This window comes from Bactrocera neohumeralis, chromosome 4 (assembly GCF_024586455.1).
Source record: "Bactrocera neohumeralis isolate Rockhampton chromosome 4, APGP_CSIRO_Bneo_wtdbg2-racon-allhic-juicebox.fasta_v2, whole genome shotgun sequence".
In the NCBI taxonomy this organism is placed as follows: Eukaryota; Metazoa; Arthropoda; class Insecta; order Diptera; family Tephritidae; genus Bactrocera; species Bactrocera neohumeralis.
The window spans coordinates 32,443,207-32,465,861 of record NC_065921.1 but is presented as its reverse complement, the minus strand read 5'-3'; the positions used below and the strand labels follow the sequence as shown (position 1 = coordinate 32,465,861).

The following is a 22,655-nucleotide window of genomic DNA, read 5'->3' as shown; positions in this document are numbered from 1 at the left end:
TGAAAAGTATTAAAATCGAAATTCTGAAACACAGTTAATAATTACAAATAAACAATTGAGAACTTTTTAAAAGCTTGTTCTGTAAAACGAATAAATAAACATCCATTAGGAATTTCAAAGTATTTCCAAGATAACGACATCATAATAGCTGCATAGCACCACAACAGCATTATTATGCAACTACTTTAATTTAATTACTTAAATGATTTCATTTTCATTTCGCCTAAAGGCGATTGTTTTAATTATTTGAATAAATTAAATTATACTTTACGGAATGTTTTGGTAAGTAAATATTTTATTATTTAAGAAAATATTAGACCTACGGAGTTAAAACAAATAACCCATAAAACTATTTAAATAAGTAGGAATTACTTTGTCAACTTATTTTCGCTTTATCAATGTTTTTTAATCTTTGCAAATCTTACTTGTGATTTTTATTAATTTAATATAATAATAAGGAATTAGAAGAATTGCTTTTACTTTATCCATTTGTGATACTTTCGGATCGGCTAAATAAACGCTGATTGTTGTTAATATGCATCATTAAGATTTGAGGTTAATAATTTCCCAATACAGATTATTCTAAAAATTAGTTAAACTATTACTACCACATACATTATACAAAAATTCGGATACGGCTACAACGTCATTTACCTTATTATTTCCATGTTATACACTAATTAAAAAAATTTAGATATTCAACCTACTTATTTCGGCAACAACCATTGCTTTCCTAAAGGGGCTGACTTTGTAAACAGTATGACACCATAATATTTATACATGTAACAATTTATTTTGAAAAAAATGTATGTATAAATATTCTATAACTATAATATAATATATACAAGTATACTAAATTTATTTCCTTTTTTGTTATATGCCACATATGGGAGTGCATGTGCATCTATGTACATATGTATCAATATTGGCCTACATTACTTACTTCTACTAAAATCAGACATACCTAAATGATATATTAAATATTTAAGCTGAATTCAATATACTTTTGGTTTTCATTATTACATCTCTTTAACATAAATAGGAATTTACAAATTTGAATCGAATAAACTAAATTACATTTATAAAAGTTGTGTGTGCCGTGGACATCACTTAACTGAGAAATTTCAAAACGACTTAAAATAATGTGGTGGTAAATGATTTGTTGAAAATTATTTATTCAAAACAATACATGTTAAAAGTCGGCAATGTTTAATTGAATGTACATATATACTATATGGCATGTACATACGTATTTATGTACCAGTTATGCACATTTCTTGCATTTTCAAATGAAATGTAACGCGACAGCAATTTTATATTGAATGGATGAGATAGTGTACGTGCATTGACTTAAAATGCAATGAATCAAGAAAACACATTGAAGGCAAAAGGTGGTCGGCCAAAGCTCAGCAATTATAGCCGGAGATAGCGACGAAATTAACGACTCAACAAATCAGCAACTCGCTTACTTGACAATTAAACACGGCACCTCGATCTGATTTCATTTGCTAATTCACCGCTTTTGGTATGAAACACAACAATGCCGAAATGCAAAGTTTTCAATCAAGTAGCAAAACAATTCGTCTTATAAGAATATTTATGTATTTATTACAGTGAAAATAGGCCAAACTAATTGGAACATTATTTAAAATAATATGGGAAAAAGCTCAAAATAACACAACATACAATATCTTCTAAATCAAAATGAAAAGGGTATTAGTAAGGTAAACGAGTTTGAATGTTTATGGACAAATTTATTTTCCAACCAAGTCAGAAATATTATATGAAAATTTAATAAACCAAAACAGAGAGAGTATATCATCGTAATGTTAGCAAAGTTTATTAATTGAATTTTTAAACCAAAACAGATGCGAGCAATTAATAACAGACGAACACGTCGATGTTGAATCATAGCAACCGCACATTTCGCACGAGACGTTAATTATTCATCTTTTATTATATTTATTATATACTTACCGCCTAGATACATTTATCGAATTATTAATACTAAATATATGTATGTATATGAGTAAATTCGTGTACTTATGCTAATTTTACGTATACGTAGTGTGCCTAATTATTTAACAAAGCTATTCAATCTTGAAAAAATTTACCTTTCTTTCATTGATTGCGAAAAAGTTATTATTTAAAAGTACATATGAGTATTTGTGTCTATATAGCCGACTACAGCCTTTTCCTTTTAAACTAGACCTACTACCGTTAAAGATTTGTTCGTCAATAATAGCACGATGGTTTTGATTGTTACGTACTAACATTATATGTCATCCCAATAAGCATACAAAAAACATCTTACTATTAGATATATACACATATGGTCAAAATAATAAGTACATTCCTTTAGGCTGCATTCATGATTGAATTTTGAATGTTTGGTGAAGTACACGAATGCAACTACGGGTTAATTTGATTAAATTCGATATTGTAGTACCCTTTATAGTGAAAAGAAAATGCTGAATCCCCCCTTTGTAGTAAGCGTGGCAATTGAGTGTTGATGCTCGTGTTTCTAAGTGGTCAAAATAATAAGTACATTGCTAATTATTTTAAGATTTTCAGCAAATCGAACGATTTATTTTAATGGTTTGCTCTTTCGGTTGTATAGCTCAATGTTTAAAACGCATTAAAAACTAAAAAATTGTATAGATGGGTAGAAAAAAGCCTGAGTGCGGAGGAAAAGGAAATCGTCTTAAACCTCAGAAAAGAGGGCCAAAGTCTTAGGAATATCGCAAAAACATTAGGCCGTTCATTGTATTTCGTGCAGAATGGCCTAATACCATGTTCAGACCGACACTTAATCACACGATTTCGGCTGTTGAATGGATTATCCCACTAATCTTAAAAATTTATCAAGATTTCACCATACAAAAATGACAGTTTCAAATCATTTCAATGAAGTGATTTGGAACTGTCATTTCAATGAAGTGATTTGAAACTGATCCACGCTAAATCTCTCTGTGCGACTCTGATTTTGCGCAATCTACTTGTCAGCACTGGAAATCTGTTACATTATAACTGCTGCTTTAGACACTACAAAGGAAAATCGACTTAACAAATGAAAAAATGCTTCCATTATTTTTATTATATGGAAAATATTAAAAAAAAAAAAAACCGTCTTTTTTATTTCAAAATACTATATTGACAATCTTTTCTTTTGATGATTCTAATAAAAAATGTGAATTCTTGAATAACAATAACAGCTGTTTTTTGATCTTTCTAACGGCAGTTGGGTTACGAAATGCTTAAATATAATCTAATCTTTTAAATTTTCGGTCTGAACATGGTGTAAGTTTTAAAAATAATGTTGAAACTCGCGGTTCAAAAAAGACATCAACAACAACGGACAACCGTATCGTCACTCTTGGTAAAAAGCACCCATTTATATCTTCAAAAATAATATCAGCCGATATTGATAGCATAATATCTTCCCGAATGGCCCGACGAAGGCTACATCGAGCTAATTTACCTGGCAGGATAGCCAGAAAAATACCATAATTGCAAAAAAAAAATGAGAAAAGTGGGCGAAATATCTTGTGGAGTGACGAAACAAAAATTAATTTGTTTGGAAATGATGTTCGACAGAATTATCGTCATCCGAAAGGTAAAGAATTGCATTCACAGTCTACAAAAAAAAAACGTTAAACACGGTGGCGGCAACATAATGGTCTAGGGCTGCTTTTCGTGGTTCGTGTTTCAGCCACCATGAATAGGTTCTAATAAAAAGATATTTTGAAAAACACGATGCTGCCATATGCTGAGGAAAGTATGCCACTAATGTGGAAATTTCAGCAGGATAATGATCCTATGCATACTTCGAGGTTGATAAAAGATTGTTTCCAGGATAATAATGTGAATTCTCTTAAATGGCTATATCAATCTCCCAACTTGAATCCAATTGAAAACCTTTGGAGGGAGCTAAAGTAACGGATTGGGAAGCAATCGTTCCAAAATAAGGATCAGTTATGGAATTTTGTTGAAAAAACTTGGTATGAGATTCCAATTGATACGTGCCACAAACTTATCTCCAGTATGCCGAAACGAATCTCAAAAGGAATTGAAAATAATGGCGGATATACTAGATACTGATAAAAGAAGTAAATAAAAATCAAATAGGAAACAGAAAACTCAAACTGATACATTTTTTCACCTACCTTACCTGATGTACTTATTATTTTGTCCAGCCATTTTTTTAGTATTTTTATTATTTGCTATTTCAACTATTATTACTAATATCTTTATTTTTGTTATTTAAGCCATATATGAGATGAAATATGATAATATTATCGCTTTAAACATGAATAAAAGAGAATTTGTTAGTCATTGAATGTTACACGGGCGTATGTACTTATTATTTTGACCATGTGTGTATATACATATGTACATATATATGTACTTTATTAAAACGCTATATAAATATTTTTTATATGGAACCTCAAAAAACTTAAGGGTCGTCTCAAAAAATTGATTTTTTTTGTTGCATTATCGGATAGTTTACATTGTAATACACATTCTCTCAAATTTTGAAATCAAAATTTAAATTATATGAATTTGACTTTGGTTTATTATTATTATTTATATAATATCTTTTTACTACTACAAGCAAATGAATTAATGTTTCAGTAAAATAATATAATAAAAATATACAAGTTGCATTTCAAAGTAAACAGGACTTTTTGAATCTAGCGCCCTCATATGTCGACTGGTGCGTTAGAATCTGCTATCTTTATCAATTGTCCAGTGAGAATTTCACGACTTTTCATCGATTGGAAGTGAAGTTATTGCGTTTGAAGTGTCAGTATGTTTGTGTTATCGGTGCGAAAATGAGCTTCGAACAAAGAGCCAACATTAAATTTTGTTTTAAAATTGGTAAAACTTTTACCGAAACGTTTCAATTGATGAAACAAGTTTATGACGATGATTGCTTATCCCGTAACAGAGTGCACGAGTGCTTTCAATGTTTTCAAAGTGGTCGTGAGGACATAAATGACGATCAACATGTGGGCCAATCAAAATCCGTGATCACCGGAAATTCCATCGAAACTGTGCGTGAATTCATCAAAAATCAGCCGAAATCATCATTGAAATTCATGGGAATGGAATTGAACATCTCCAAAACATCGATTTATCGCATTTGGACCGAAATGTGTTTGTACGGTTTGTTCCGCACAATTTGACTGACGACCAAAAATTGCTCAGAATCCGTCTCATCGATCGACGCTTGTGACCGATTATTTGACCAAAAATCACATTTTAACCATTAACCACTCCCCGTATTCACCTGATATGGCACCGTGCGACTTATTCCTTTTCGGAAAAATACATTTGCCCATGAAAGGAAAGCGTTAGGCAGACATAGAGGTCATTCAAAAGGCTTGCACCGGCATACTGGCGGCCATACCGGCCAACGAGCTAAAACACTCGTTCGACAAGCTTTTGGACCGTGCAAAAAGCTGTATTATTTTGACTATTTTGAATAAAATAAATTAATTTTGCCGAAAAAAATATTTGTTCTGTTTTTTTAAGTCCAGTTTACTTTGGAACACTTCTTGTATATAGATAAAGCAATGCTTTATCAAAAGCTAAAGAAATGTTTTTAAATAAAAAAGTTAATATGGTTGCAAATGTTTTGACCACCACTGTACATACACACTATGTATTTGTATTAGATATTGTTCATAATCGTTGATATTTATTCAAGATATTCAATGCTAACGAATTCGCTAGAAAGGCTTGTATGTAATATAATGTAATGAATCGACATCAATAAAAAATCCAATTTCTATTTTTTTAGGGTACGTTGCTTTGCATTTTAGGTAACGATACATTTGTGTGTATAATGTTCAAATGGACATACTCGCCCTCGCTCGCAAATTGGTTTTTGTGCCAATTATAAAGAATGTGACACAAAATATGTGTGAAATATTTAATACATACAAATTATTCCAATTATTCTTTATAGATTCAATAATAAGAAGAATTTTTTTAGAGGAAAACTGACGTCACTTAGATGTAACAAATGGGTTCAAGACTTTCTGTTTCAAAACTCTTAAATTGTAATTAGTTAAAACTAGAAATCTAGAAATTTAAAAAAAAAAAAAGTTTATTTCACAATTCGATAGTTTAGATATTCAAAAATATCTCCCTTACAGAATTTTTCACAAATTAAAACGTTTCCAAAGTTATTGCCGTTTTTCAAGATAGCGACATTCGTACTAATCAAGAATCAGCGCGATTCGAGCCTCTAGACTGGAATACTACCTTAATACAGTCACAAACCACTATAGTGTTCAGCGATGCAGAGGATATTTGGTATTTTTTAAGTTATGGTATATAATGTCTGAATATAGAATTTATATCTGATATACTATCACACACCTTTTCGCTTTACTTATTACTTCATTTCATTATTTGCCATTTCTAAATTTATAGTTCTACACCGGTGGCACACCAATTAGCACAACCTTACATATTCGAATACTATTGCTTCAAAATGTAAGATAACGATATTTTAGGAATTTTTTTTTTACATATTAATACGTTCTTATATAGCCGTTATAAATCACGCATCAGTGAATATTTTCGAGTGGGTTTCAATGATTTTATTTCATAAAAGCTTTTAATTCAAGCCCTCATTTTAATTAGCACACCCTGACATCAGAAAATTTTTTAATAAATCGTTTGCGTCTAAGGTTTTGATTTTTTGCGATAATAGCTGTAAGTAAAATTTTTAATAGACAGCAGTGCGAAATATTTAAAAGGGGAACATGTTCCTGGACGGGAAAAATATTAGTAAAATTGCCTTAGAAGTTCCCGGGAAAAAATTCAAAACTCTCTCAGAGTTTCTCAGATATTCTCGTGAGAATAAAACATTTGCAAATAAAAAGAGATCTAAGCACAAAAAGAGAAGATTCCTTCCTTGTTCGGCAGGCGCTTAAAGATCCTTTTGCAACTTACTCACAAATACTAGCTTCAATGCACGAGGAATATGGCGAAAACATTGCCAGTAGGATGGTTAGACAGCGACTTTTGGAAAAAACGTTTGGGGATGTGTTTAGGAATGCACACAATAATCGAAATGCACGATTGGAATTTGTCAGGTTAGATAGGGATTGTCCTCTTTCTTTTTGGAATTCTGTAGTTTGGAACCACGATTCTAAATTTAATTTACACGGATTTGATGGGAGAACTTATGTGCGACGCTTCCCAAATAAAAAATTGGGCCCAAAGTATACAAGGAAGACAGTTATGTTCGACGGGAAAGTGTTATGGTGTGGGGTTGCTTTACGAAGCATGGTGTTGATCCCATAATGCAAAGCATCTCGTACAGTTTTTCGAAGACTTTCCGTTATCTGTATACTCCTCCGCTGTTTTCCAACAGGACAATGCACCCTACCATAAGTCGAGGTCTGTGATTCAGTGGCTTCAAAATCAGGCAATTCCTTTGCTGAATTGGCCTGCCTTATGCTTCTATTATGTTTTTTTTATGAATTGTTTCCCTTGTACATTATTGAATAAATGTTGGTGTATACCTATGCTTCAAATCCTCGATATTTTTAGTTTTTTCTTTAATTTTGTGTTAATTTTAGTGCACATGGGAGGGTGTGCTAATTAGTGTGCCACCCCTGTATATTCGCGCGGTTTGCCAAAGGATGGCGTAAATTGATAAATAATAATTGTTCGAATATTTCTATCATACGTTGGAAAGCTTCATGTTCTTATGCGTATTTTTCAGTACACATATGTAAATATATATGTCATTTAATTGAAGCGGAAACAACAATAATTCTTTTCACTCCAATATGTCGAACTTTGTGCCTGAAAAAGTGTTTTTGCGTTGAGTTATTTTTCATTACTTTGATACGAAGAAACACCCAGCCGAAAATCACCGTATTTTGGTGGAAGTTTATAGTGACCGATCTAGCTGAGCGTACGTGCCAAATGTAATTTGTACCATATAAAAGTGTTGATTTTGGATAGAAGGACGAAGAACATAATTTAAAGACGAGGAACTGGAAGCATTACTTGATGAAGATAGTTGCCAAACACAACGAGAATTCGCAGAATCCGCAAGAAGCAAGAAAATGCGCTATTACTTCCGCGAATACTTAATCAATTAACCAATAATACGCAATCATACTTACATAAATTAAACCAGAATAATATCTGTCCTTGATGTTGTGTAAAACAGAAGCTTCGTTCAGACATGTCAGTTCCGCCATATCTTCGACTTTGTCGAACTTCGGCGGATTCATCTTTTGTATATCATCACGCAAAACCATAATACGTTTTCCAGTTTCGGCGAGCTCCACTTCAACTTCGTCACCATGTTCGCGTTTAATGCTAGCAGCTACGAATCCCTGTAAAAAATTAAACATTCATTTCTTCAAAACGTCCTATAAAATTGTAAATTCAAGTTTATATGAATTTATTTAGTTTAAAAATATATATGATACAAACATTTAATAGTTGAAAATAATAAAAATATGGCTTTTTCAACTCATTATATAATATAAATTCATATTTCCTAATCTGATTTCAAACTAATGCCTAGTAATCAAATACAAATGGCATTGTGCTGATGTCGTTCGATTCCACACAATTTGTCCAATTGGCTTATCCACACTCTCACACAGATTCGTCCACAGATATAAGGTATCGGTCATTTCAAATGTCAGTAGTGTCTACATCCAACCAATTTAAAATAATTTAATGGCTAAGTTATTATAATTTTTTTATTTTGCACTTTTTTATTATATTTAAACATAAATTTTTACAATTGTTTAAAAAAATTGTTGTTGGATTACATACAAAAATGTGTTTACGCAATTACAATTTTCAACGCTATGTTTTCGCTTCGTTATAATTTGTAACTTTGTGAGACTACATTTATGAAAACCCTAATTGAATTCTTAATATTTTTAATTTGATTGAGCAAGTTTTACGTTCCGAGTGTTTGTATACCTGTCTTATAAACGTTTGTCATTAGATTTTTAGTGTTCAAAACTGTAAACCGTTTGCCCTTTATAACTTCAAAACTACTGCACCAATCCCTTCAAAATAATATTTTTGACACGTCCATATGCCGTCAATGCCGAATTTTTATTATTTATCCGAGAACATATACCATTGGTTTTAATAAAGAGATTGTGTTCATCATAACAAATATCCAAAACAATTCTGATTTGGACGACTTAATATTTCAAATATTATAATTTTATTTACGCGATGGATAATGTTGTAGTTTGGGACTTATCTACTGATTTGTCATTTAAACTGCTACCTTGTTGAAAAAATTTAAAATCATTTTAGATAGTATCATAAAATATTGGATACAAATATTTTTCTTTTATCATTTTTTTATATAGGAATAATAAGTCAATAAATTTATTAATGACATGTTACTAAATTTCCTTAGAAGTCAAAGTTATTTGGTTGCTGCTTTATTTGCTGTTATTAGTCAAATTTTACTAATAATTGTGATTTAATTCCTGTGCTAGTAAAAGTTTACTTGTATTTAATGCTTAATTTCATTAACACTACTAGAGAAAACTTTATATAAGGACAACAGGTTCATATTATGTACGTCTGCTCACCTAATGTGTTTTGTTAGTATTATTTTATTTTGTGCTACATTTTTCACTATTTAAGGAAGGATCTACCATAACCTCTCGGCCACATAATTAACAACGCTTGATATTTTGATAAAAAAAAAAGAGTTTATTCTTTACTGCAATGCTAATATTTTGTAAAAGAGATTATTTTGGCTGGGATTAAGAATAGCATCTCCCGATTTCGTGGTTAAAATATGTATGTACAGATAGAGAAGGTTATCCAGGTTAAGAATATTTATATATAGGTTATAGGTTAGCGCTGACTTATGATTTTTGAAATATTTTCATTTAAAGATCAAAAATTAAACTATTTAAAGTGCGCGTACCTTTGATTCATAATAAATTTTACACATACATATATTTTTAACTTTTATATCCACTAACACTTCACTAACTCGGTTCTACACATTTGTTTTGTAATAAATAGTGCAAAACTAACTGCATTTCCCTATTTGAAATTCGTTGAAATCCCTTTATTCATACAATAAGAAAATGGTTGCTAGGAAGCAAAAAATAAGTGCTACCATATTTAGTAAACGAATAAAAGAAATATTATACTGTATATAAAAACTTATTTATTTCCTGCGGGGGTATTATTTGTTTTCTTTACTTAAGAAACTTTCTGAATAATTTTAAGAAATATTCATGTTAGGGCAAAAATATTTATTTGGTGCAAGCCGGTGTTAAGTAGTGTAGGGTAGATGAATGCATAAAAAAGAAAAACATGATAACAACATAGGTAGTAACTAAAAATTTTATTTTCGCACCCTTAATAATTACATAGAATAGGAACATCATATGTAAATAGTTTAAATAGAACAATGTATGTATCTAGAAACAATACAAAAACAAAAAAAAAAAACAATATATGAGTTAATATTTGTAGTATAATATTATATGCACGAGGCTTACAAAATAAAAAAAAGAATAATATTAATTTGCATGTTCGCTTTATGCAGTTTTTAACATTATTAATTCTTTCATTAGATTTAAATAAAAATATTAAAGGGAATAGAAAAATTGATCATCCGAATAGATTAGATTAGATCATCCGAATATAGAAAGCAATGAAGACATTTTCACATTATATTTTTAATATTTTATTGTCGTTGTCAAAAAATTTCGATTTAGAAACAATCTCCGAATTAAATGAATGTTTCTCGATTTTTCCTACAGCATATTAGTTTTAAAATGCAGATATCCAAAACTAAAAGATTTGAAATGAAGACATTTCTTCTTATCAACTTTTAAGATTGCTGGTATAATCTTCAGATTTGTAGAATTCTAACAGTTTGTATCACCCTCTCTAATTTAGCGTATACGGTCAGCGCTAGAACAGTGTTACGATTTGTAATCAATAATACATACTTATTTGCAAACGATTAAGAAAAACCAGTTTTTATTCACCACACACCCACGAAATTTATCCAAATCGGTTAATAGTAAATTTGTTTATGCATAGTGGTGTAATTAAAGACAACTTTTTATACTACTATTATTATTATTACAATTTTCTTAACTACAGTCAACCACGTGATCGAGACCAACGTCTCTTTTCATGCAGGCTTATTCAAGTCATTGAACTGCTCAAAATACCAAGTATGTATGCATATTGTTATAACCATCTGAAATACTGAAGAATCAAAATCATACTTAAACAAATATATTTAAGAACGTAGGTTAATTTACATCATAATAAGTGTACATATTTAGACACACACATGGTCCAAATAATAAGTACATACACCCGTATGGCATTCATTAACTAATCAATTCACTTTCATTCAGGTTTGGAGAGAATGTTATATTTATTATTATTATTTTTATTAATTCAATTAATTTTCTTTTCACTCTAAAAAGTATTAAATGTACTTATTATTTTGCCATGTACCTAGAATGTTTGAAATATATCACCGCGACCTTACCAAACATAACATAAAATTTTTATGTCAATCGGTAATTCTCAAAGCATTTGCATCTTACAAAAGACAATCGCCAATAGCATTTTACACATTTGCGTATAAAACGGTCTAAAAAAATACCTGGGTATATTTGTACAGTTGTCCACAAAATAATAGGAGTGCCAATATGAAAAATATGTTTGGCTGCATAACTTTTTTAAATCACATGCAAATGACGCGAAACAATAACGGGATACTAGCATTAAAATACAAAACAAATTTTTATTATGATTATTGCTATTCTACTTAACATAAAATATGTATATTCACAAAATTAAAAAAGTAAGTATAGCTCCATAATCTAGCAGCAATTTAAATTAGTGATTATTTTATTTAATCATTGGGATTTTCTCCAGTGGGTAGAGGAAATCATTGTACAGAGGAAAAGCGGAAAACAATAAAAAATATTGAGAAGACTAGGAAAAACGTATAAAGAGATCCAAGAAATCGTAAAATGCTCTCTTCAAATGATAGCAAATTCCTTAAATTACACAGTACAACAGCTAATCGGGGGGGTGAGAAATTCCAAGTCAGGGTGATGGTACTAGGTCAGTATAGTAAAACCCTCAAAGTGTTTGGCGTTCGTATCTGTCAGTTTTTTTGTTGTTTTTTCGCTTAGTTGTAACATTTTGGCAAAAACGTAGTTTAACATAAAAAAACTACGTTTTTCACATTGTGGTGTTGGTACAATTCACTTAATTGAAGGCATCATGGACCAAAGGGCTTATGTCAAAATATTAGATGAGGTAATGTTGACACATGCCTCATGGAATATGCCATTGATATGGGTATATCAACAGGATAATGACCCTAAACATACTAGCAAGTGCCCAAAAAATGGTTTAGGTCCAACGGAGTTGTGGTTATGTGGTAACCTGCTCAGTCTCCTGACCTCAACTCCATTAAAAACTTGTGAACAGATAACAAGAAGAAAGTAGCTGAAGAGAAATCAACCAATTCGAAAGATTTATGGCAAGTAGGGAAAGAGGCTTGGAAAGGAATACCAACAAAACGTTGCCAGGATATCATAGACCCCATGCCTCGGAGATGTGATGCTGTGTTAAAAAATCGAGGTTATTCAACGAAATATTAATTATTTTAATATTCTGTGAAACTTTGGAAGCATTATATATTAAAATTATAGAACGGTCTCGTATTACATAAAATACTCTAATTTTTTGTGGAACTAGTTTTTTGGTATACTTGATATAAACTGCTATATAAAATTTTGTTTATGTTTAAATTGAAATAGATGAAATCTGGAAATATTAATAGATCTTTAGCAAATTACATTGTGCAGAAATTTTGAAAAAAAAAAAAACATTTTATTTAAAATTAACAATTCGTTTTTCTCATGTGGTCATTCCTATTTTTTTGTGGACAACTGTATATATCTACTTATGTTGCTACATAAATGAGATACCGCAACTATGATATTTCAACATAGCCAACGCCTTTTAACAATGTTTTTTCGGCCGCCTTACTACTATAAGCCGTGAATACGACCCTATTTTTTCTAGCTTTTCTTTAAAGATTATGTTTTTTTATTTAGTTATAAATTTCTATTTAAAATATGTAGCAATTACGAATTAAAAATAAATAAATATAAATTGATATCTTATTTTGAGTTTTTGTTTTACCAAGAACAAGGAATTGTTAATTTTGCAAGATAAGGCAAATTTCTCATTGGGAAAAATTTTACTTAAAGTTTTTGCAGTAATATTTTTTTGTACACAAAATTATACATACATATGTACATAGTAATTATTTAATTTGGTTATATCTACGACTCGCACCATTTTTTATAAATTAGCGTTGTTCAACAAACGAAAAGACCTAATAAATTAAAGTAGACTAAACTGAAGATGTGAAGAATTTAATCAGAATAATTTTCGTGTATTGTTTCGAACTGTTCTGTTAGCGATTCAAACATTTCACTAACGGCATTGTTTTGTTTGCATTAAATTTATATGTCAATCATACATACCTGGTTCTCATGTGGGACCCAAACAAGACGTTTCTGTGTCCATTCAGCTTGAGTTGCTGGATCATTAAATTGGTTCCGTTCGACGGAAAGATATTTCAATTCGGGATCGTTACGATCGACTTCTTCGGCCATTTTTATTATACTTTTATGAAATGTTATTTCGGCACTTTTAGACAATATCGATTAAGCACTTAAAAGGTTATAAACAGATTAACCTGAAACAACACAGTTTTTAATAACACGCACAAATATGAAGAAATTATTATCTGATTAGGGAAAACTTTAATATAGCATCTCCCGAATTCGCACATAAAATGGGTATATGCGGATAGAGGATGTTCTCCGGATTAAGAATTACATATATATGTAGCCAGAGGAGACTTATAGTTTTCGAGATTTTCGAGTCCAAAACTCACAAACTAAAGAACACAATTTCTCAATTTATTATGAATTCCACTTCTATTGTTTTATATACAAAAACACACCACTAAATAGTTTTTGAAATTTATTTATTTATAAACAATGGACAAATAGTTTTGAATCGTTATTAAAGATTTATAATTTTACGTAACATAACAATTACATGCAAACAATTAGTAGTACCGTACCCATATTTTTCAAACGGACAAAATTTAATCAAATGGAAAAGATAGAACTGAAAATAGAGGATACAAATAGTTATAAGACATCCTTGACTTCAGTAGCCGATAAGGGAAAAAATAACTCTGTCAAACCTCTTTCTGCAATGTGGCCTGCAGCCGCATTTAAAATAAATAATCCTGGTCTATCCAACACCGGGGTTTTCTTACTTCTTTCAAGTCAAACTGCTTTCCCCGACCGCGCTAAAAGATTTTACATAAGCCAACAAACTATTACGGATTTTGAATTTTTCTCTTTTTGTTTACTTTTGTCCATTTGCAAAATATGAGTATGGTAACACTTATTATATGTATGTTTGTAAATAAGTCAAATTTGAGAATACTTTAATTACGATTTATACTATATGTGCATTATTTATTAATAAATATATAAATGTGAAAATTCTATTTATTGCATATATGTATGTGTTAGTGAATAAAATATTAATTAATATAATTGTTAATTTCTTTAATTCGTAGAAAGATTGGGTAACATTTAGATTAGCATCCCCGGATTTCGGGGATAAAATTTTCGCGCCGCACTTCAAAAAAAAATAACCATGGCAACCCTTTTCTTATTGTGCAAATGCAGAGAATTGTAACTAAAATAAAATAATTAAAATAAAGCTTTATTTACAACAAATATTAAAAAAATGAATATACCGAAATGTTATAGTGAAGTGTTAGTAAGTGAAAAGTGCACAATATAAGTTGAAAAAGTTACTCACAATACACAAATTATCAATGTAAAAGTTGTCAATTTTTCAACTTTAAATGCAAATATCTTTAAAACTATAAGTCAGCGGCAACTAAATGTATATATTTTCGTGATCTGGAGAACGCCACCTTTCCAGTGACACCCATTTTATCCCCGAAATCCGGGGATGCTAATCTAAATCCCAGCCGAAAGATTACATATCTAAGTTGTGAATTTTTGGACTTTCTGGATAAATTTTAGAATAGCATCCCCCGAATCCGGGGTTAAAATGGGTATGTACAAATAGAAGAGGTCCCTCAGATCAAGAAAATATGTATACAGTTTGTTTGTTTTGAGTCGTTATCCTGTTGTACATAGAAGTGGCTGCTATTAACAGCCGATTCAAGCACACTTAGAATTTAAATTATTTTGTTAAAATGTTCAGATACATGTGTTTATCCATTTTTTTGATTAACTTTTTTGTCCACGAAGACTTCACTAATATGTTTCTAACCTTTTATTTTATATTATATAGTGCAAAAATAACTTTTATTCAATATTTAACTTTTGTTCAATTATTTTTGTTCACACAATAACAAAAGGGTTGCATTCTAACTAATAATCAGTGTTATCTTACGTTCATATTTCACAAACGAACCAAAAGAAATAAAGAATAATACCCCAATGACAGGAAATAAATAACACTTTAGTTTTTCGCACAGAATTCCTTTCTGCGCTTCAAAAAAATAACCCTGGTCGGACCAACACCGAGAAATAAGATAATAAAAATTCTGAAAGATTTTCCATTCCTCATTGCACTATAATGAATTTTGTAATTACGTCATAATCACTCTATTGTCTTATTTTTATTCCATTACAAAATATGGTAACACGAATTTTTTGTTTCTTTACAACCATTTTCTTATTGTATAAATAAATTGATTTCAACTAAAGTTTAATATGGAATTACAGTTATTTTTACACTTTTTAATTTAAAATAAATAGTTGGAAACGATTAAGTGAAATGTTAGTGGTTATAAAAGTTAAAAATATAAGTGTAAGCGTTTTAAATAGTTGAATTTTTGAACTTTAAATGTCAGTCTCTCAAAAACCATAAGGCAACTATATACATATACATATGTATTTTCTTGATCTGGAGGACCTCCTCTATCTGTACATACCTATTTTAACCCCGAAATTGGGGGATGCTATTTTAAATCTCAGCCTATTTTCTTAATCTGGAGTACAACCTTCTATCGCCCATATCAATTTTATGTCGGAATACGGGGATGCTATAGTAAAACTCAGCCGTTCTGAGGATTGTTTATTTAAGCGAAAGAATTTAGTCAAATTAAATAAAACACATCACATAAATCTCAGCCTATTTTCTTAATCTGGAGTACAACCTTCTATCGCCCATATCAATTTTATCTCGGAATACGGCGATGCTATAGTAAAGCTCAGCCGTTCTGAGGATTGTTTTTTTAAGCGAAAGAATTTAGTCAAATTAAACAAAACACATCACATAATTACAAGATTGTGAAAATATTCTTCATTCACCTCCTTTTTATATAAAATCTATCTGAAAGTGAAAATTGCTTGCTATTATTATATGTAGAGTTTGGTCAGACAGCTGGCATTTTTTTATTTTTGAATAACTAGAAATGCATTTAAGACGTACTTAATGCAAAAATTTTTAATCACGACTGTAATCTGAGCATATGAGGCAAATGTAGTACATATATACTGATGTTTGTGTAATACCGTTGGTTGCACACAAGGTTTGCACTTCACAATTTATTCGAATTCTTTATTACATTTACATTCGCTTTTTTAAATCAAGTACCGCACGTTTGTACATACGAATGAACGTTTAACCGCTGTAATAATCGTATATTAACTGTTTGTGTTGAGTTTCTTAAAATGTTGATAAAAAAGAGAATTCCGATAGATTTAAATTCCACGACACTTTAATCCTTTCTTTGGAGATTTTTAAAATATTTAACTCCACTCCTTAATTCAACACATACTTTCCCACTTTGTTCCACTTTCGTTAAACGACTTCTCAATTACTCTACTCTCAAACGACTACGACCGGCTTCTTTCTTCCAATCGAATATCTACCAGTAGAGCAGTGTTGCATCTTAGTCACCCTTTTTATTTAATTATTCGCGCAATACTATGAACAAATGCCAACACACATTCTCAAAACTCAACACCTTATCTCAAATATTAATGTAAATGTTATATTTTATCAAATTGCTAATGTACACAAAAACTAAACATATTTTAATATTTAAAGTTTGAAGCTACTAATTATTACAAGCTTGTAACTGTCTACTTTGTTCAATTACTTTTACTCATCTACGCATTCCAATCAAGTTTCTCTTTGTCATCACTACGACTTGTTCATAGCTCACTTGCATCACTATTTAAATTTTCCCAATACCTACTTAAAACACTATCACTCAACACTCCACAAATACTAAATATAAAGATTTATATGTTTGGAATTTTTTGTACACAATTTATCACTTAAACCAAAACCTTTTTTCCAATACGGCAGAAAACACGTAGAAACGAACACCTTTACGGGCGGATTTCGTTAAGTTTTATGTTTGTGCGATGGCTGACTAATTCGCTAGGGTTGCATTTCACGCCACTTACATTTTTGAGCAAATATAACGCAACACAATATTACCCAAATTTTTGGAAAATCACAGACAGATAACTCGCTTATGTCATGCAAATGCACTTCTTTAGTGTATAAAGAATTATTATGGCAATTTTTAGTATATTAGTGTATATATCTTTATAATATATGAGTATTTTCATAGATACTGTTGTACTATATAACAATTCGATTCGTTTTTAAGAGCTTCTCCTGCTATTTTTCAGTAGGTGTAACCGCGTATTTTACACACTGTCAGATCATTCATGCACAGGAAATTCGGTTTGTATTGTCAATTGAAAAAAATAAACTTGAACAGAGATCTCTAATGCTGCTGTTACGGGGCATTTCGACAGGATAAAATTTATGTTATACCAACTGTATTGCCGTGCCTATTGCCTGTGGAGACTCCATATTGCTTATTGCTTTCAGTATATGGAATACTAATTAGTATGCCATATATTGAAAGCAATAAGTTGTCACTTCAGCGGTTTGACAGCGCAGTTTTCATTTCTATGAAAATTACGAAGAGGCAACATATTCCATTTGCACATATGCCGACGGCATTTTCATTTCGTTAATATGAAATTTAGTAGAGCGAGTATTAAAACGGTTGTGTTATATTATAAAAATAAAGTACATTTTCAAAATAACATTTTTTCAAAAAATTAATATTTAGTTTATTATTGTTAATTTACAGAAAAATTATGCAAATTATGTTGGGAGTGAGCGAAGTCTTAAATTTAATAAACTTATACAAGCATAAATCAAAATATCATTGCTCATTTTAAATTTATTATTTTAATTGGTATATAAAATTTATGGGGCAATTATTATATCGTAATCCAAAAATATGACTCCTTATTTTTCCCAGAAATACATTTGTGAAAAAAGGGATCTTTATAAATATATAAACTTTTCAAGAGTTCAAACCATGCGTCCTGTCGAGATGCCCCGTTAGGTAGTTAAACGGTGACTTAACCGATAATTGGATAACAGGTGAGGTGAGTTCCCCGGTTGAAAATTTACAAATATTCGAAGTCAATGTTTGATCAGGGAACATAACACAATTAAAAAATAATAAAACAATTGATAATCTCTGGCTTATTGTTCTGGCTGACCAGGGAACATCAAACAATGAGAAGGTGCAAATTGAACTTTGTATGATGCTCGTTTGGACGGCTAACAGAGCTGAAAAACTTCAAGCGGGGAGTTCACCATATTCTCTGCAATTCAGCAGTAAAAGACGAACAATAATTTTACTATTGATATAAAACTATTTTTGCACTATATAATAGAAGTATTCTCTTGCTCTTGCAAAACCCTTGCACGGTGTACGAATTGCAGATTAATGCAACGAAAAATATTTACAAGGGCTGTAAAATATGTCAGACCAAAATCCATGTTTATTTTCGTGCGATGACACGTAAAAAAATAATTGCAACCCTGTGCTAGCTGTCATTTTACTTAAATACATATTTTGACGTTAAATTGTTGAGGAATGTAAATTTTAAATAGATTTTATAATTTCTATTTAAATTATAAATATTTGTTACAGTTTTTTTTGTTAAGAATGGATGCAGAAGGTGCGCCAATTGACAATAGCCATGCACAATAGTCATTTACAATAAATTGACCTAATCAGCCGTTCATATATCACTAGATTCTGCAATTGGTGCTCTAGTGCCCTTGTATATTTCGGTATAGGATTTTTGCAATCTGCAATCTTGCAAGAGCAAGAGAATCCCCCTAATGTTTATATAAAATTGCAATATATAATTGTAAAAATAATTTAAAATCGAAAAATACATACTTCAAACCGTGGTAATTTTCAACTTTAAACGCAATATGTCGAAAATTAAGTTTTCCGCGGCTGTAACTATATATATTCTTGATCTGGAGAACCTCCTCTATCCGACCATAACCATTCTATTTCCGAAATCTTAAGATGGTCTACTAAAGTTTTCCCTTATTTTTATTTGAAATAGAATAATCTTATTTAGTCTACGGAAATGCCTATTCCTGCAACGTTTTCTTTGAAAAAACAATTAGGCAAACGATAATTATCGCATAGAGATATTAATAAAAACAATGTGTGAATACGATATTAGTCAGAATAAATTTATGTTGGTAATGCCACAGGGAGACGTTGTAATTTATTGTGCATAGTAAATGCAAGTGGTTTCCCCGGTATGTGGGCATATATTGAAAAAATTCCGTTTTGACGCGTTTAACATAATTAATGCATTGATTGTAACATATTGTTATTGTTTAGTTTTCACCGGCAGCAAAAATACTATGTTTTTAAGGATTGTTATTTGTAGACATAAAATTACAATAGTGTACTTCAAATTGGAAAGATAAGCGGGGTGGGATTGGACTTCTAAAGTAAACGGGAACGCCTACTGAAAACTTGCGGCGACAAAACCTTAAAAACAAATCGAATATTCTTATCTTCATAGTCCAAAGTTACTTATTAAAAACACATATTTTGTACAAATAAACACACTAATATGCTAATAGTCAACATTTGAAGAAAAAATTGGTTAAAGTACGCAACAAAATGTCTGCCAAAATAAATGACACGCCCACACCGCAAGAGATGACGTCAGCTGCAACATCGCTGTTGTTACCAACTGCTATAGGTGGGAGTGATGGTAATGTAGATATAATTATAATTTTACCGCAAATTAAATCCTATTTTCATTGATTCCAGGATTAAGTTGCGAGATAAAGCATGAACCTCCCGAAGATATCGATGATCGCCCAGCAAGTATTTTAAATTTTCAAAACGTTAGCAATACAAATCCCAATGAACGTACAGATAGTCCTAAAATTCGTCTTACACCAACAATTAAGCTGATGCCCATACCAAATCCGGTAGATCCCAAACGAAGGTTTGCTTGTCCGTATGAGAATTGCACGAAAAGTTATGGAAAGAGTTCTCATCTACGTTCACATTTAACCTGGCATACTGGCATCAAACCTTTTGTTTGTTCACAACAAAACTGTGGTAAAGGATTTACTAGATCCGATGAGCTTAATCGTCACGTGAGAACGCATACGGGAGAAAAACCGTTTGAATGTATACAGGTTGGAAATTTATAATTTAAACTTTAACATCTTATATTTGCTTAGCGTTTTCACAGTGCACAAAGAAATTCTCTCGTAGTGACCATCTCACAAAACACCTTGCTACTCATGCTAAACAGATGCAAAATTGTTCTAAAAAAGTACGAGTACATGAAGAGGGAAATCGTTCCAAAAAGGGATGTTATTTAAATGAGTCATCTGATTCGAAAAATAGCTTTGATGATTCAGATTTCCCTAACGAAACGGAAGAATATAGCAACGGGATGCATTTTATGGCAGCTCTAATTGAAAACTGTAGTCAGTCTAAAGATGTAACGTCTGAAGCTGAAGTTAAACAAGTGTCTGAAAAACTTACGTCTGATTGCTTACTGGATCACAAACCTATAAAAATAAAACTAGAACGACCGGAAAATAGCGAAGAGTACCATATAGTGCCACCCGAAACAGCTGATCAAAAAAAACAAAATTCCTCAGTTTTGGTCTCGGAAGATCAAATGTCTTCTGAATTCGTGACACATACAATGAAAAAGCAAAATTCTGATACGATGGAACAACGTTTAACAGTGCTATCTGGGCAGGGTGCATTTATGGGGTGGCCCCAACTAGGAAAAGATACTTCGGAAGATTTAATTGATCCCCACCGTCCATGTCGGTGCAATCTTTGTAAAAAGTCATTTAAACGACAGGATGATCTCAATCGCCACCTTCGTACGCACACTGGAGAGAAACCTTTTATATGCACGGAATGTGAGCGACGGTTCATGCGTAGTGATCATTTAAAAAAACATGTTAAAACTCATACTAAATGTCGGTAGTTATATTAAGCAAATAGTAAACGTATGTTATATGGATAAATAAATATAAATGCATAATACTAAATGAGTTATACAATCTAAAATATTTGGATGGTTATTATGTAATCGACGAGTTTCTTTCGCAATGTGAGTAATAAGTCAAAATATTAACTATTATAATTTGGCAGAAAATGGAAACATATTTATTGAGATTTCCAAAATTTTACATCTTGCCATAAATATATCGCGTACAGAAATCCTTACAAAAGACTTCCCTTAGTCTGGAAATCGTCAATCAATCATTAGAAAAAAATATATTATTGCTTTGCTTTATTAATGCTTTATTTCCAGGATAAACGGTGCAATCTTAAGTTGTGTGTATAAAGTAAAATATATATGTAAAGTAAGAGTTATATATTGATCTCGGATATTCACATTGTTAAAAACATTTATCCGCAAAATACTGAATCATTTATTAATTGAAAATATGGGTATTATTTAAAAATTATAAAGCTTACTCAACTTTTTAATATTTTAATGACTGTTGTCAAAATTAATGTGTATATAGTTTTTTTTTATTATGTTTAAAAACTTTTATTATAATGTATTTATAATGTTTATCTACAAAAAATAAATATTTTTCATTTACATACATACATACACATATGTATATACAATTGTGCACAAAAAAAAGAAGTGATCACATGTACGAAGCGAAACTTTAAATTATTATTAAGAAAAATATTTTTTTGTGTCAAAATTTGTACACAACATATTCACCAATGATGTATTAAAATTTATGCTAAATAAATTGGAAAACCTAGTTCCATATAAAAATAGGATAATACTATGTATTATGACAATTTTCTTTTTAAAATGGTTTCAAACCTTTACAACCTACCTTCATTCAATAACTTCGGGTTTTTTAGCAGATCACCACACATCTTGGTAACAGAGTTTATGAGATTCTACCAATATTCAAATGGTAATCCTCCCCAACCCTGTTGTTGTTGTAACATACTGTTTAGAAAGAGTCAGACCATAGGGAGAGGGGTGCCAGATGTGTGGGGTTAGCAGGGCATGAGAATAGGTAGGTTAGAGTCGTGCGAGGACTCGTTGCATGCTGGACATATATTGTATTGGGTATGTTGGGGTCGATTTTGGATAAGTAGGAGTTTAGCCTGCAAC

General features: G+C 30.9%; 2 protein-coding genes across 13 annotated transcripts in view; one reads left to right on the top strand and one right to left on the bottom strand.

Annotated features, from left to right (window-relative positions):
* Positions 1–17,543, bottom strand: part of LOC126757233 (myosin heavy chain, non-muscle) — a 39,060-nt gene extending 21,517 nt beyond the window's left edge. The window contains exons 1-3 of one of the 11 annotated variants that reach the window (XM_050470966.1): positions 17,457–17,543; positions 13,575–13,789; positions 8,157–8,372 (exon numbers count right to left, since the gene is read on the bottom strand). In XM_050470966.1, coding sequence (XP_050326923.1) covers positions 8,157–8,372; positions 13,575–13,706 — 348 coding nt within the window. In that variant the 5' untranslated portion in view covers positions 13,707–13,789; positions 17,457–17,543. The other 10 variants (XM_050470965.1, XM_050470964.1, XM_050470970.1 and 7 more) reach the window with 10 other exon arrangements.
* A 2,189-nt stretch (positions 17,544–19,732) lies between these two features.
* LOC126757247 (zinc finger protein 775) lies at positions 19,733–22,312 on the top strand. 2 transcript variants are annotated; one of them, XM_050471004.1, is made up of 3 exons: positions 19,733–20,225; positions 20,297–20,673; positions 20,730–22,312. In XM_050471004.1, the coding sequence occupies exons 1-3, from the start codon at positions 20,144–20,146 to the stop codon at positions 21,486–21,488; spliced, it is 1,218 nt and encodes a 405-aa protein (XP_050326961.1). In that variant the 5' UTR covers positions 19,733–20,143; the 3' UTR covers positions 21,489–22,312. The 2 variants fall into 2 exon arrangements, with proteins under 2 accessions (XP_050326961.1, XP_050326960.1); XM_050471003.1 differs by having other exon boundaries at positions 19,734–20,237.
* Positions 22,313–22,655: the final 343 nt, after the last annotated feature.

Coding starts and splice junctions, on each gene's coding strand:
- LOC126757247 (XM_050471003.1), top strand. CDS start 20,144: ATGTCTGCCAAAATAAATGACACGCCCACACCGCAAGAGATGACGTCA. Junction 20,238..20,296: donor TGCTATAGGTGGGAGTGATG/GTAATGTAGATA, acceptor CATTGATTCCAG/GATTAAGTTGCGAGATAAAG. Junction 20,674..20,729: donor AACCGTTTGAATGTATACAG/GTTGGAAATTTA, acceptor GCGTTTTCACAG/TGCACAAAGAAATTCTCTCG.